The 15,469-nt window shown below is 45.7% G+C and overlaps 1 protein-coding gene across 1 annotated transcript in view; it reads left to right on the top strand.

Moving 5' to 3' along the window:
* The window catches only part of LOC144103229 (parafibromin-like), a 136,705-nt gene that overhangs the window by 23,816 nt on the left and 97,420 nt on the right, over positions 1-15,469 (top strand). The window contains exons 6-7 of the mRNA XM_077636006.1: positions 3,776-3,861; positions 10,719-10,929. Coding sequence (XP_077492132.1) covers positions 3,776-3,861; positions 10,719-10,929 — 297 coding nt within the window. The remainder of the gene's footprint in view (positions 1-3,775; positions 3,862-10,718; positions 10,930-15,469) is intronic.

Raw genomic sequence — 15,469 nt, 5'->3', positions numbered from 1 at the left:
GGGCGTTTTCTTAACCACAAAGGAAATGCGATAGCATTTAGGTTACCTGCTGTGGTTTCTATAAGGAGGGTCTAATGTTCTTGCTGTTTTGCCACCAAAACTGCAATTAGAAATGGTTTCATTGCCCTTATATGGTATACATGAGTCATAACTTCTAGAATGTTTGAGTACCTTCAAGCAGGTTGCTGACAATTCGGTGGCCAGGTTGCTACCTGCCACGGTGGGCAGGTTGTGACGATGTCGAAAAAGGGCCACAAATGGGCTTCTACCGGACAAAGCGGATTTAAGGTTGCTTGACGGCAGAACTTATCTCTGATCCATCAAGGCAGCTGTGGTCAGGACCTTTTTCCCAAGCATCTCACCCCAGAAGAGCTGAGCACCAGGCCGAGGAAAATCTTGTACCCATTAGAACTCACACGTGAAATTATAGAAGCCGCCCACATTCTAAAGCTAGGAGAAGATTGTGTGAGCACATCATCGATAGCTCTAACAAAATGGGAATTGAATTATTTGAGCCAGGTTTCGTTGGAGTAATTAGGTAGTAGTACCCTAACCTCGAAGTTTTATTGGACGGGTTCTGAATTCAATCTTTATCTCTTATTGGCCCTTTTGGCATCGGATTTTCCTCCTGTTTTAATTGCCTTTCTGGCTCTTTTAATGGATTTTAGTTTTCATTTTGTTTTTAACAGCCCTTTTTTGGACCTTTTAATGCATTTTATCTTCATTCTGCTTGTAACGGCCTTTTGGCTTTTTATTCCATTTTTTCATGTTGTTATTGCACATTGTCATTTGTTACTCTGTTACTGCCTTCCGGTGCCATCCTTTACCTGCCCTTACCTTTTATTCATTCTCAGGTGTACATTGTTATCTCGTGTCTTTTCACCTCAGTTATCCTTTTGTCGCGTGCAAACCAAGCAGCTGCTTCCCATGTATTCCCGCCCACTTTCTGTATATATATTGTGTCGTTCTGCAATAAAGAACTAGTTAAGTCAGCGTTCTGTCATTATATCTTCCTGGGTCTGTGTCTCAAGGTGTGCTGTTTTTTTCCAATTATTTTTTGATATCTGCATGTGGTTATCACGGCTTCTTTGCTGCTACTGTGGGCTAATACGACGAGCAAACTTACCACCTTTCCTTTTTTTGATGGGGGAGTCCAGCATCCAGCTCATTTTTAATGCTCTTGTGATGGTGCCGTTTTCATTGTTGGTGTCCACAGTGCAGCAGTCTGTTACAGTGTAGCTTGGTTGCCTTCTCAGCGGGAGGCAGTGCTGCTTGGGGTGCATGTGCAGGCACATACTAGAAGTTCAGTGCACGTGTGACACACAAACAAAATGTAGGCCAGTATAAGATGTCAGGATGGCTGTAATACAGTGAAACCTCGATACAACGACTTTCATGGGCCCGCCAAGAATCGTTCATTGTATTGAAATATCGTAAAATTGAAAGGCTGTGGAATGAAAACTGGTAAATGCGCTGCACAAAGAAATTTTCATACCTTTGAGAAGCGCACACGAGTGAGCTAGGCAGTCAACAAACAGGAGTGCAGCCAGTAGTTTGTTGCTTGTTTATTTAAAGAGATCAGTGATTTTCTTTTGGTGTGTGTGGCACAAGCTCCCCAGGACGAACGCTTCATTGTCTGCTTTCTCGTGGATGGCAACTAGCACACCTTTGCAATGTCCGATGAACACGCAAAGCAAACATCATGTTTGACCATGAAGTGCACAGAGGATCTGAAGTATGTCTCTGGACTGACTAGCTCGTCACCTCACTGATGCACTAATACTGTTGGCTCATCTGTTATTCTAGTGAATACTTGAAGGCCCCTGGTGGGCAGTCAATGAAAATTTGGCTGCCTTTTGAGTTGCAGCTTGTCAATCATTGGGCAGGAATTCATCTCCCAACAGTCAAAATAGAGTGGCTAACATACAAAAAATGTAGGCAATTAGTAATCGACAAACTGTGGGGTTATAAGCATTGCCTCTTCTTACATTCCAGTGCCTGCCATTGTTGTGAATGCTACTGTTAAGTGAAGGTCGGGGCGGCAGAAATTCAGGTAGGCGCTTGAGACTGGGAAGTTTGCTAAGATAAAGGGCTGGCATAGGACAGGGTTTATGGGAAAGGCCCTTGTCCTACAGTGGGTGCAGTTGGGCTGATGATGGTTATTTATTTAAAACCATCGTTGTAGCGCAACACACGACAACTTTATTGAAGGAGCGCATCTATATATACACGCTGCATTGCCGTGATATCACCAGACATACATGATATCATTGACCCTGAATGAACGCAAATTCTTTTTGAGACATTAACAGAGGGGGTGCTAATGCAGGCTTGGAATGTGCAGAATTGACCTGAACTGAATCGAATTGACATTCCAAACAGGCCAAAAAGGCGATTGCCAATCTATGCTTTCAAAGTGCCATTTGTAAGTCTTGCCCTGATTTGATGTACAGTATTTTCCAGCAACAGTGCAATAGGTAGTCACTCGCTTGCTACCCTTGTCACATGCTGATAGCTCTTGCAGAATCACCATTGCGGAATGTAAACGCAGATAGCCAAGCTGCTGCTTGTGCTGTTGGAGAAAAACGGAAAAACTTGCAGTTGTTCGGTATATGCACATTGTATCCCACAAAATTAAGCGTATTGCGAAGCGTATAGATGTATGTTTCGTTTTATCGGCCCGTGATAAGTTAGGCTATACAGGATTAACGGACCTGAGAGCCGCGTGCCCAGGGTGTGCAAGAAGAAGCACACAGTTCCCTTTACTGAATACAAAGCGGGTGTGGTCTGTCACATTCCGCTCTCGTTTGGGAAGCAGTATGTAGGACAAACTGGTCAGTGTTTAAATGAGTGCCTCAGCACAATTTAAAGAACAAAATTGAACAGGATGGGTTGCTTGTAGCGCATTGCAATGACCAGTGGGTACACCTGTCATTGCAATGAGTACAAGCTTCCCCTGCCCTGGTGCTCGGCTTAATCAAGGTGAAATGCTTGGGAAATGGGTCTTCGACCCCACCTTGAGCATACTAAAAATACCTTGCACCATAAAAATTCACTGTCATCATCATCATCATTGAAATGAGTGCAGAGGGTGTACACCTGTCTATGACAAGACAGTTCTAATCTGTAAAAACAAGGATAAGCACACGCGGGAAATAATTGAAGATAGATCGATTAGGAAGTATCTGTGTTAGCACCCACTCTGTTCTTAATCTGTCCCAAAAAGAATTTGTGCTCATTCGGGCTCGACGATATCATGTATGTCTGGCGATATCACAGCAATTCAGCGTGTGTATATAGATGTGTTTCTTCACAATAAAGTAGTTGGAAGTTATCGCTGTTTGTGTGTCATCTCATTCTGTGCCCTTGTCGGGTGTTGCGCTACAACTATGGTTTTAGGTCAGAACCAACAAGCACAAGTTTTTACCTTATTGCAGGTTATTTATGTATTATATTTTAAATACTGCAGCCCCATTCAGGGGCTACAGCAGGAGCGGATTGTATGAAAATATAGTACAGTATAGTATTTCACACACATGAATATCAATAATAAGATATAAATGCACACGGAACCACAGCAAACCTTGGCATTCCAATTTGGAGGGGGCTGAACATTTGCTTGAAGCCCTGTTAATGCACTTGGTGTTGTTGGGGCTCCAGCATCGGCTTTAGTGAACCAGTTCCTCTGTACTGATGTGTAGCATGGTGGGTGTGTCAAGGGGCAGTCTGCGACTGTGTAGCCCCTGAAACCATGGTAATTATGCATATGGCGCAGGAGACACAGATGCAGCGTGCCAAAGAACAGTTCTCGGCACGCCTGGATGCCCCCAGAGAGGCCCCCGTGGTCACCGAAAAAATCAGGTACTAGTCTCATTGTAGTGCATGCCATGACTGTTAACGGTGGTGACAAGCGTGTGTAGGGAATCCAGATACCTAATTTTGCAGTTATGGATAAGCACAGGAGGAGTGCTCACGCTTGTGTCACTCTTCTTGTGAATATGATATGCCTCGCAGAGAAGAAAAATGCTACGCGTGTGAGCACTCTTGTGCTTATCCATGACTGCGAAATTAGACATCTCGGTTCTCATCAGTAACACATTCTGTTGGAGACACTGCTGGTTGTAGATTGAGTGTACATGTCTTTTTCAATAAACCTCAGTTGTTAGTCTGTGTGGTCTTCTCTTTGTCTTTTGTCCGCATTGTGCCGTACCGCCTGCAGTCATGTACAGTTGAACCTCGATATAATGAAGTAGTACTTTTCGGAAAAAACTTCGTTATATCGTGAACTTCGGTGCATCGATGTTTTTGTTTTTCAGGGGTGCAAACAAAATCATGTATTCCCAAAACCTTCTCGTTCAGCTTTACTTCGTCCACATGTGTTCGTGAAGATATTACAAGTGATTTTAGAAGAAAAACCAAGCAAAACGAGCAGCGAGAGGAGTCCTGTAAAGCTTCGTTGCCTCGAAAATCGCTCAGTTAGGGATGTTGCTGGGCTAGTTGGTTTAGCATTTTTTGAAGCTTGGCACCTTGGCGCAAATAAATTCACACAGACAAAACAGAAGAAACAAGGCGCCTGTCCATTGTCTCCTTGTCTCTTTTGTTTTGTCTATGTGAACTTATTTGTGCCAAGGTGGATTTTTTCCAAGCTTCAAAAAATCGAATATCAAAATATCGGTTTTAGTCGAAATTTTCGGCAGAGCTGAGCCGCTCTCCACAGTGCTGCGCATTTATATTACCCTATACCTCTAAGAACTGCGGATATTCTGAAATCTTGACTGATAGCTAGAGGTAAATACCGCCACTGAAGAAGTATCGCGAGCTTCGCGCGTTGCTACAGCAACTGCCACAAAGCGGGTGCACTGAATATGAAACCAATTGGCGCTGCAGAAGTTCATTAAAGGCATCAGAAGCAACCCTGCCAACCATCAGATGTCCTCGCGGGTTGATGGGGACAGGACGTACAAGCAGGAGGTCCCCGCAAAATAGCACAGCCGGTTTTCCTTGCTTTGTGCAGTATGTCATATAGCGTGTTGCGCAATTAAACACGCGCTGTAGAATACATCTCACAGCTAAACCAATGAATTGTTAGAGCTCAAATTTCGCACAGAAATGGAATTTGGTCGGCAGAATTGTTTTATACCACATTTCTTCGGGATACTACCTGAATCAAAAACTGCGATGTTATTGCTGCTTATTCATTTTTTGTCATTCCAACTCGCTTGTGTAAGAGTGGATATAAATTCAAAGAAAGAAAGCAGTAACCATACTGCAATTTTTGTATGCCTCATGTGACTTGAACTTGTCTTGTACATCATAGCTTGGCTGTTGAAACGAAAACTGAAACTGCATGAGAGAAAAAAAATTCAATTATAAATTATTTACTGCTTGCTGGTGCAATCCATTTGGCTGTCTGTGTTTCCTAATGTGCTGTGCATCATTCTAAAGGGAACAACACAGCTAAAATTTGTTGCCTCAACTGCTGTAAACTGAAAACTCTAACCCCTAGGAATACTCTATTGCTGGTTGCGAGGCCGACTTTCAGCTTTACACAGCGCTAAACCTAATTACAAAAGCAAACACCAAGCCAGTGCATGTCGTTGGGCATTTAGTGGTTTGTGTTTCTGTTTGGGGCTCTGTGTATGGCAGACGCATGTGCGGTGTGCTCACTTTTGCATCTAAATTTTTCGTCTTTGTGTCCGCTTGTTAACACGAATGCCAAACTCATGGAAGCAGTTTGATTGTGATCTTGGCACACAACATGTGCTGTGGTTGGCAATTGTAAGTTAGGGTGATTTTTTTTTCTGACATTGTCATGGTTCCTGACATTATCATGGCTCAATGGAAAGAGGAAAAGCAGCTGGTGATGGGCCAGGTAACAGCAGATCTGTTGAAGAATGGAGGGGAGATCGGGCGAGAAAAACTAGCCACTCTCTATACGCAATGCCTTATGACATCGACCGTACCAGAAGCTTGGAAGAATGCAAACATTGTCTTAATTCATAAGAAGGAAGACGCCAAGGACCTGAAAAATTACAGTCCGGTCAGCTTACTATCTGTTGCCTACAAGGTAATTACTAAGGTAATTGCTAATAGTGTCAAGGCAAGCTTAGACTTTAATCAACCAAAATGATCAGACAGGCTTTCGTAAAAGATATTTCACATTAAATCATATTCACGCTATCAATCAGGTGATAGAGAAATGTGCCGAATATAACCAACCTCTGTATATAGCCATCATTAATTACAAGAAAGTGTTCGGCTCAGTGAAAACCTGAGCAGTCATACAGGCGTTGCGGAATCAGGGTAAAGAAGAGCTTTATGTTAAAATACTGGAAGATGTCTATAACAACTGCACAGCTACCATAGTCCTCCATAAAGTCAGCTATAAAATTCCAATAAGGAAGGGTGGCAGGCAGGAAGACACGATCTCGCCAATGCTATTCACCGCCTGTTTACAGGAGGTATTCTGAGCCATGAATTGAGAACAGTTGGGAATAAGAGCAAATGGAGAATACCTAAATAATCTGTGATTCACTGATGACATTGCCTTGCTGAGACACTCTGGAGATGAACTGCAAATTATGATCAATGAGTTAGACAAGCAGAGCAGAACACTGGATCTAAAAATTAGCATGCAGAAAACCAAAGTAATGTTCAGCAGTCTAGGAAGGGAACAGCAGATCACAGTTGGCAGCGAGTTCCTGGAAGTTGTAAAGGAATACGTCTCCTTAGGGCGGGTAGTGACAGCTGATCTGGATCATGAGAGGGAGATAACTAGAAGGATAAGAATGGGGTGGAGCGCATATGGCAGGTTCTCTCAGATCATGAATGGCAGTTTACCAATATCCCTCAAGAGAAATGTGTACAACAGCTGTATCTTGCCGGTACTCACCTACGGGTCAGAAATGTGGAGGCTAACGAAAAGGGTTCAGCTTAGTTTAAAGGGACACTTAGGAGAAATTGAAATTGGCTTGTATTGATGCAATACCAGCTCCTGATCACAAAAACGCCACTCTTACTGAAAACAAAGCTCTTGTAAGGTAGAAAAGAGCAAGAACCAAAATACAGGTATCGCTGCCACAGGCCAATCTCGCAAGTACAAGCGTGATGACGTCATAGGACAAGAGATGCCACCTTGGAGGAATTTTCCTTCCTACATGGGGCTGCGAATCTCTGAGGCTGACAAAGGAAGGTTGCACGGTTCAATATTGAAGTAAGTTTTGTTTTAAAACCGATAGTGCACTTTTATAACACCAGGAAGACAGACAAAAGACAACCTGAATGTTGGAAGAAAAGAAAACCGATGCTTGGCGGTGCCGCAGGCAGTCAGGAGAGTTTCAATTTGTTATGGCACTTCGCGTCTATGAGCTTTGCGTGCCCCGTGGTTTTTTTTGACGTGCCTCGATTTACAAACGCCGACCAGCAGAGGAACTCCAAGTGCCGCTTCAAGTGCTAGTTAACCTTTGAAGGAGACTGTTAAGGCTGGTCAGATGATCGCCACGGTGATGAAAAACTATGATGGCACAATGGTTGGTGATCGCACAAGGTAGTTCGCAGTATAAAGAGCACTTGTGTCTTCGCACGCTTGCCCGGTGAAACATTCCCGGCTGTGCCAGTCAATTTCTAACTACTTAACGGAAATCGTTTATTAGAGAAGGGAGACAAGGTCCAAGGCAGTTAAGAAAGATTGCTGATAGCCTAGCTCTGTTAGGCCAGGATATACGTTGCGAAAGTGCGGAGATTTCTGCATCGGAAGAGTGCATTCACTAGATGCGCTTTTATTGGCAAATTTACCCTGAGACGTCGTGGCGGAGCGGTAGCGTCTCCGCCTTACACAGCAAAGGCCCTGGTTCGATTCCGAGCCTCAGCACAGGATTTTTTTTTTATTCAGTGAGTGAGCGGGGGGTTTCAGTGGCTCCCAGAGATGCCGCCATCGAATGCATTGGTTAGCAGTTAAGCGCAGGCTCTGTTAAGGCGTGCTTATGCTCCGGCATAATGCGCGCATGCGCGCTGCATGGCGACGTCCCATCGGCCAAAGCGAGACCCACTATACTCCAACTGCGCTTGACCGCCGACGCGTTCGGCGGCTTCGGCGCACTCTGACCGCACTGGCGGAGACTTGGAGCACGTCTCTATTTCGCACCGAGTGCGCCAGCCGCCACTGGCCCGGCCGGACTGATTCGGCTCCACGGCGAGGTGCATGTTGACGTAATTCAATAGCTTTGGCAGTTGGGCGGAGCTGTTCTTTTCGAGCTCTCGGCTAATTTAATCCATTCACAGTACACATCTGAAGGCACATACAAGTGGCCGAGAGAGCCCGATCCAGTGGACCCGTTGGATCTAGAGGAAGCCGCTGAAGCGTCGTGCGCTGGCCTTAGTTTCAAGCCGCCAACTTTAAATGCGACCGCCCTTGAGCACCCACCCGTTTTTTGTGGCAAAAAGATAAATAACTTGGCCCTTCCGCGCCATTCAAGGAATCACAATCTGTTGGGCCCCAAAGCCCCGGCCAGGCTCCGATGGGTGCAACGCGCCAACCTTGTCCTGGCCCCTCGCGACTCCCCCCACTGGGGTTATGATATTTAGTTTGCAACGGCTGCTCACTGAGGAAGGGGAAACGACCCGCCAGCGCCTAACCTAACCGTGCTCCCTCAAAAGCATCGCACGCTCTGTGGGGCTGAGGTAGCTGAAATGCAGGCTGGAGTTTTTGCGAGAACTACGTCGTCGTGTTCGGGAACGGAATCTATCGTAACGCTGGCAAGACGCCGGAGCAAACGTAAACAAAGCGATGTCAGCGACCCCCGATACATGCATTCAACGTGCGGCGGTGGTAGCTTTAGTTTCGGCAGCTGCTAGGCCGCACCACTAGCTACCAGAAAGAAATCACGGAGTCTGCGTTTACGTCATGTTTCACGTCACTCCGTCCTATGACGTCATAAGAGTTCTCCGTGACGACATAAGAGTTCTCAAGTTTGAATCGGAGCGGCGGGAAAAACCTTTTCAACTTCGAATCCAAATTTCTTTGAAACAAATGCATCTTTCGCTATATATACGTAGTGAAAGTGCGGACACTTCTGCATCGGAAGAGTACATTCACTAGATGCACCTTCATTGATGGTTATACCTTGAGCCGTCGCTTTTTTAAACAACACACGAGTACTTTGCCGGTTAAGACATGGCTTGCAGACAAAGGCATATTTGTACCATGGACAACGAACTGCTTGCTTTGCAAAAAGCCTGAAACTATAGAACATGTGTCCATTGAATGCTGGGACCCGAGTTTTTATTGGTATGTCTTACAATGCACACTAAAAAAGGAATTACCCATAACACCAATTGGCATTCGCTACTTACCGGCAGACATAGATGACACAGGTGTCCCTTATGACATGATTATGCTTCTGGGCCTCCATAGTTTATGGAAAACTCGAATGGCTGTCCGGAATGCTGATGGTGTTATTCGATCTGTCAGAGAGAACTCTGTGGAGAGTGTGTAATGCATGCGAGATGTGTACCGGGCACAGGCAGACCCACCTATATGGTTGAGTGTGCCTGATGAATTGGTGCGAGAGTTTTTGCGAGAACTTCGTCGTCGGGTTCGGGAACGGGATCCATTGTAATGCTGGCAAGACGCGGTGCAAACGTAAATGAAGAGATGGTAGCGACCTCCGATAGATGCCTTCAACGTGTGGCGGTGGTAGCTTTCATTTTGGCAGCTGCTAGACCGCACCTCTAGCCACCAGAAATCACGGAGTCTGCGTTTACGTCACGTTTCACGTCACTCCGTCCTATGACGTCATAAGAGTTTGCTGTGACGTCATAGGAGTTCTCGAGTTTGAATTGAAGCGGCGGGAAAAACTTTTTCAACTTCGAATCCAAATTTCTTTGAAATAGATGCATATTTCGCTCCCGGACAAGTGGCAACAAAGCCATGGAATGCCGAACTATCAGATTTTGCTAACAAAAAAAATTTGATAGAGTTCTCCTCACTGTCCCTTTGAGGACAACGCAACGAGCTATGGAAAGAAGAATGACAGGTGTAACGTTAAGAGACCAGAAGCGGGCCGAGTGGGTGAGGCAACAAACGCGTGTTAATGACATCCTAGTCGAAATCAAGAGGAAGAAATGGGCTTGGGCAGGGCATGTGATGCGAAGGCAAGATAACCGTTGGTCCTTAAGGGTAACGGAGTGGATTCCAAGAGAAAATAAGCGTAGCAGGGGGCGGCAGAAGCTTAGGTGGCGGATGAGATGAAGAAGTTTGCAGGCATAGGGTGGGTGCAGCTGGCAAAGGACAGGGTTAATTGGAGAGACATGAAAGAGGCCTTTTGGTGGGTGTGGGTGAGAGTGGGTGTAGTCAGGTTAATGATGATCATGGTTCTTTGCAAGCTCATTCAAATCAGTTGGTGACACTGTGTGGTAACAGTGTGCTAGGATGTTTTGCTCTTTGATGGAGAAGATTTCCTTGGCACTTACTCCACAAGACAGTGATGGTGTGTTCTGCAGATACCTGCTCTTGAGCATGTTCTCAGGGTTTGGATGATCCATGAGGCCCAAAGAAACACCAGAGGGCCCCTTTCCGCACTCAGTGTTGGGCTGAAAGACTGAATCTTGACTTTGCTCTTCGGTGTTTGAGGAGTTGAGTTTTCAAGAGAGGCGTCTTATTGTCATGTGTATGAAAATGAGGCACAAATTTTCATTCGGGTGCCCTTTCCTCCTGCCAGGTCCCTGTCTGAGGCCATGTCCGTGGAGAAGATTGCAGCCATCAAGGCCAAGCGGTTGGCCAAGAAACGCGCCTCCATCAAGGGGTATGACGACCTGGTTATAGCTGACGTGCAGGGCATCCTCGGGTATGACGTTGATGTCACGCGGGATATCGTCAGCCGTGAGCGTCAGTGGCGTACACGGGCCACTGTGCTCCAGAGTGCAGCAAAGGTATAGTGAGCACTGCTGCTGAGGCTGGCAAGGTTCCCCTGACAGTGCCCACGCACAACCTTGCCGGCTTTGCAACTTTTTGTCACATTTTTAGTCTAGTCTTGCTTTAGTGGAGACCGCTGTTTACGCATTTCACACTTGTTGCGTTGTGGCGGGCTTTTGATACGGGTGAGCTATTTATGAGGATGTTCCGTAAAACATGGTATAATACGAGTTTTTTTTTCCTCTTCAGCTTTTAGAATGTCAAATTTCTGCTGCATGTTATATTCTGATCCAAACAATTTCAAGCCCAAATTTGCAGGTCTCGATTTGTTACAGCAGTCCTACCCAGTACCACCCTCTTTGAAGCACCTGTATTTGTGAACTTGTGCGTAATGAAGGTGTACCGGCAGTTGGCCTTGATATAATGAACCTGCTGCACCGACTATCTCTTAGCTTTTTTGTTCAGACAGGTTTAGAAATATTGGTGCAGGAGACTTGCTAAAATGCATGTCATCGCTTCTTCCCAACATTGAGGAATATAGTAAGGTTAAAATTATCATCCTGCCTATCATACAACTCAAGATACAGGATTTTGAAGCTGACACTCCAGAAACAGGGATACAAGCTTTTCTTGCTGTTTCTAAAGCGGCAACTTTAAAACCTCATAACAGAACTTCTGTGATAGGCAGGGTGATAATTTTACCGTTATTGAATTCCTTGATGTCAAGACAAGCCAATGGCATGCATTTTAACAACTAACATTTCTTGAAAGCTCTCGGCAGATAACTTTCATAACATTACACAAGGGCACTAGGGTGTTTGCTTTACATGTAATTAAATGGCGTATTTAGAATCGGCTCACAAAAACGCATGTTTGTTGAAGGTTTTAGAATTTACCATGATTAATAAAATTTGTTTTCTTCGGTGCTCTTCCCCCTTCACTGCAAAACATGCGTGGTAGTTTGTGTTGTTTTTTTTGTGTGTTGAGCCTTGTGGAGAGCCAACCACAATCTCACATTGTTTGTTATAGCAGGTTCTAGTAGTTTAGTTATGCAGTAGTTTAGTTACGGAAGGGTGACTCATGTCGATTAGAAGACCCTTCTGCTCGGCTTATCATATTCAGGTGAAGGTTTTTTCTTGTTACAGTAAAAGCTCGTTAATTTGAACTCGAAGGGTACCGGAAAATTGTTCGAAATACGCGAAGTTCGAATTATTGAATGAGCACTAGAATGAGCAGTTATAGTGCCCCGCCGCGCGGGCAGAACCCAAAGGAGTCACATCTAGACTCGTTACCGCGAACTAGGCGCTACTACATGTTTGTAAAGGGCACATCCTGAGAATTAAATTGATCCGGTCCTAATGGCAAATGAAATAAATTGATCGGCCAGTTATGCGCCACAAACAAGTTCTGGAATGCATTCGCGTGAGCAGTGAGCTTTAGTGCTGGAATATATGATGCTATTTATGCTCTAAAACATGTTTATTTACAGGGAAGGATTGTCAAAATTAAAAGTAATCGGCGAAGTGCATTTGTTTGCATTTTTTGTGCCGAGAATTCATCAGCATCATCAACAGCTTGCCCAATGCTCTTGCAAAAGGTCAGAGTTCTCATTGACAGAGAAGTGGTGTGCTGCAACATTGAGCGCCGACGCTACTTCATGTGTGCTTGGCGGTGGCATAGTCTCGTCGCCGCTGTCAGACTCATCACTGTCGGCTGTTCTCACCGCACGTGAGCCTTGCGATGTCTGCTGGGAGCATGCAGCCTCAATTATATTGGCGTCACTCAAGGGCTCCAATGTCTCCACGCTGCTGTCCACGTAGCTCGCACTCACGGCACCAACAAAATTCGTCGTCGCTCGAACCTCCTACTAAATTGTTTACACCACGTGATCGTGACTGCGGCACTACGAAAACCTGGAATGGCTCGCGCCGAAGCATCAGCGGCGCGGGCGAGTGTTACGGCAGCGAAAACCTACTATGGCATGCACCAGAACAAGGGCTCCGTGAGCATTGTGCACTCGGCTTTTTTTTATTTTTCATTGTTTTACATCTCTGGTGAATTTGGAGTGTGTTTTACTCGCTATGCTATCTACAAGGAGTGGTGTCAGCCAGTGGCTCCTAGTTCGAATTAAACGTAGCGGATGCCGACTTGCTCGAATTATTGGGTGTTTCCCCGCAATGAAGTACACAGATTGCGCCCAGTCTGTATGTGTCGTTCTTGTCTGTGTAAACTTGAGTAGCACAATAACAATGTCGAAGAAGTACACGGGACTGTGCCGGGACCTGGGCGTCAGTTTGAATTAACCGTAAGTTCGAATTAACCAATTTTGAATTAACGAGCTTTTACTGTATCTCTTTGGCATACGTTTTATACCCTCACGTGACAATAGTCCCTGGTGCGGTGTGACTGATTATGTGCTCCAGGTAGGGTGGATTTTTGCTCAACTAAGACTCAGTGCAAGACCTGCAAACACAAGGCGAGAGTTGAATTTGGCTTAAATGCAGCCTGCTTGCTTTGTATGAGCAGCTGGTTGCCATTTCGTGCTGCCTTTTATGCTGTGAACCTCATTTGTTTTTGCTGTGTTAGCACTCACTGTTGCAGTATTGGTTTACAGTCGCCGACCGACTTTTTGGACTTGGTGGGACCCGGAAAATGGTCCGAATAATCGAACAGTCTGAAAAATCTGTGAACTTCAAAAAAAGAACTTTTCTGTAAAAAAACTGGCTTTCAAAATCGCGAAAATCGCCCCTCCCCATGTTCCACATATACAAGCGATAATATTACCGTAAAAACTAGACTATAGGTCGGACCAGAATATAGGTCGACCCTCAACTAACCAATTCTAAAAATAAAAAAAAAACCTTTTTCAATGGAAAAAGTACCGGAAGTCACCGTTACTTTGAAACAACAGGTTGCATAATGGTGACAGTATTTATTTTCTTTTAAATGCTGCTCATATGTACACCCGGCCATTTTCTCAACAGTGTAGTGCGCCCATCAACCCGCGTGTTTATCAGCACCTTATCATCATGGCATGGAGCGGCGAAACCTAATGAAGTATGCGCATGTGTACACATGCGCTTATTCTCGCTTCTTTCGCCGCATCATGCCGTGATCTCTACCGCTTTCACGCGGATGCATTCAGCAGTCACAGGCAATGATCTTGCACGCAGCTCCCAGGCGAACTCTGCAACCTTTCCTTCCAATTCTGGATACGCTGCTTTCCTCCCATGGAATGGTATTTTCTTCTGGTTGCTGCAAGTTGTAATGCGTAGCTTCTGCCTCCACCAGTACCGAATGCTCTTTTTAGATACTCCAAATTTGCGCTGTGCCGCCAGGTTGCCACGAGCTTCCGCGTACCCAGTCGCGTTTTTCTTGAAGGTGACGGTGAATTGCTATTTGGTTCCTCTCATTTTGAAGCGAAATGTGAAAAAGCAGCCTTTAATCAAAATAGCTTTGCAACAGCGGAAACGCAAAATGGAGGTGCCACAACGTCGCCATGCCGCGCTGCTGCTGATGGTGATGGTGATGGAGGCTGTTGACTTCAGCCGCCCATTGTTGCAAGACTCCCATAGTTTTTCCCCTAATGACCGGTATATAAGACGGGGGTCTACTTTTCGCCATGGTTTTTTGAAAAAAGTTCGGCCTATATTTCAGTTTTTACGGTAGACTGTATGGAGCCATAGTCATGCTTTTGTCATCTCTGCGCCGTCTCATGTCACGATACCAGACAGCGTGACGTGGCCTCTAGTCATGCCACGAATGAATGCACCTGCCGCGCGAAGCAAGAGCAGTCAGTTTGCATGGGGCAATGACGCTCATGAAGACAGAGAGAAAACTCACGGGAAGACGCGAGGGGAAGCCAGCGCCTCCAAATGCATTATCCAGATGCACTCAAAATCGGCGAATCGGCGCCTAATGGGACGCGCTGCTTGTGTTCGAAGGCAGCATGCTGCACACGCTGGATTTATCACGTTTACAGATGCCCAAAACTTGGTAAAAGGACTGGAAGGTCAGTGCCATTGGCACACCCATCAGCTGTGAATCCCGTCGTGCACTTCACACCTGACAACCTCGCTTCTCACTCAGACGATGCGTGTATGTGTAAAAAGACACACACTCATGCTTATGCAGAAAATGACGAGCGGGGCTGGCCTGATTTCATTTCATTGGTTGATGATTGGAGGACACTCTCCTCGTTGTCACCGACGTGAAGAAAGGAAGAAGGGTAAGGAAAATGTGAGGGAGGTAGGGGGCTGACGGCATGGCCCGTCGCAAGGCTTCTGTCGACGGCCACTTGGTCGCAGAGGTGACAGCGGCGGAATGCAATGTCGTATCCGCAGTGTGCTCGGGGCACTTACTAGAGGATGATGGTGACAGCAAAACCAAAATTCAAGGCGAGTGAGTCGTTCCCATCACCCACAAGTGGGTTGGCACGATAACGTGCTGGGGCAGCTCGCGAGCTCACAGAAGATGCGCATAACGCTGTTGTTGCTAGCGAAGAAAGAGCAGAAGGAGCACTTCAATCGCAAATAAAGGCTTTTCCTGTCAGTTATC

The sequence above is a fragment of the Amblyomma americanum genome, chromosome 9 (genome assembly GCF_052857255.1).
Source record: "Amblyomma americanum isolate KBUSLIRL-KWMA chromosome 9, ASM5285725v1, whole genome shotgun sequence".
Lineage (NCBI taxonomy): Eukaryota > Metazoa > Arthropoda > Arachnida > Ixodida > Ixodidae > Amblyomma > Amblyomma americanum.
The sequence above is the reverse complement of the archived record's forward strand: the minus strand, read 5'-3'. Positions and strand labels throughout refer to the sequence as shown.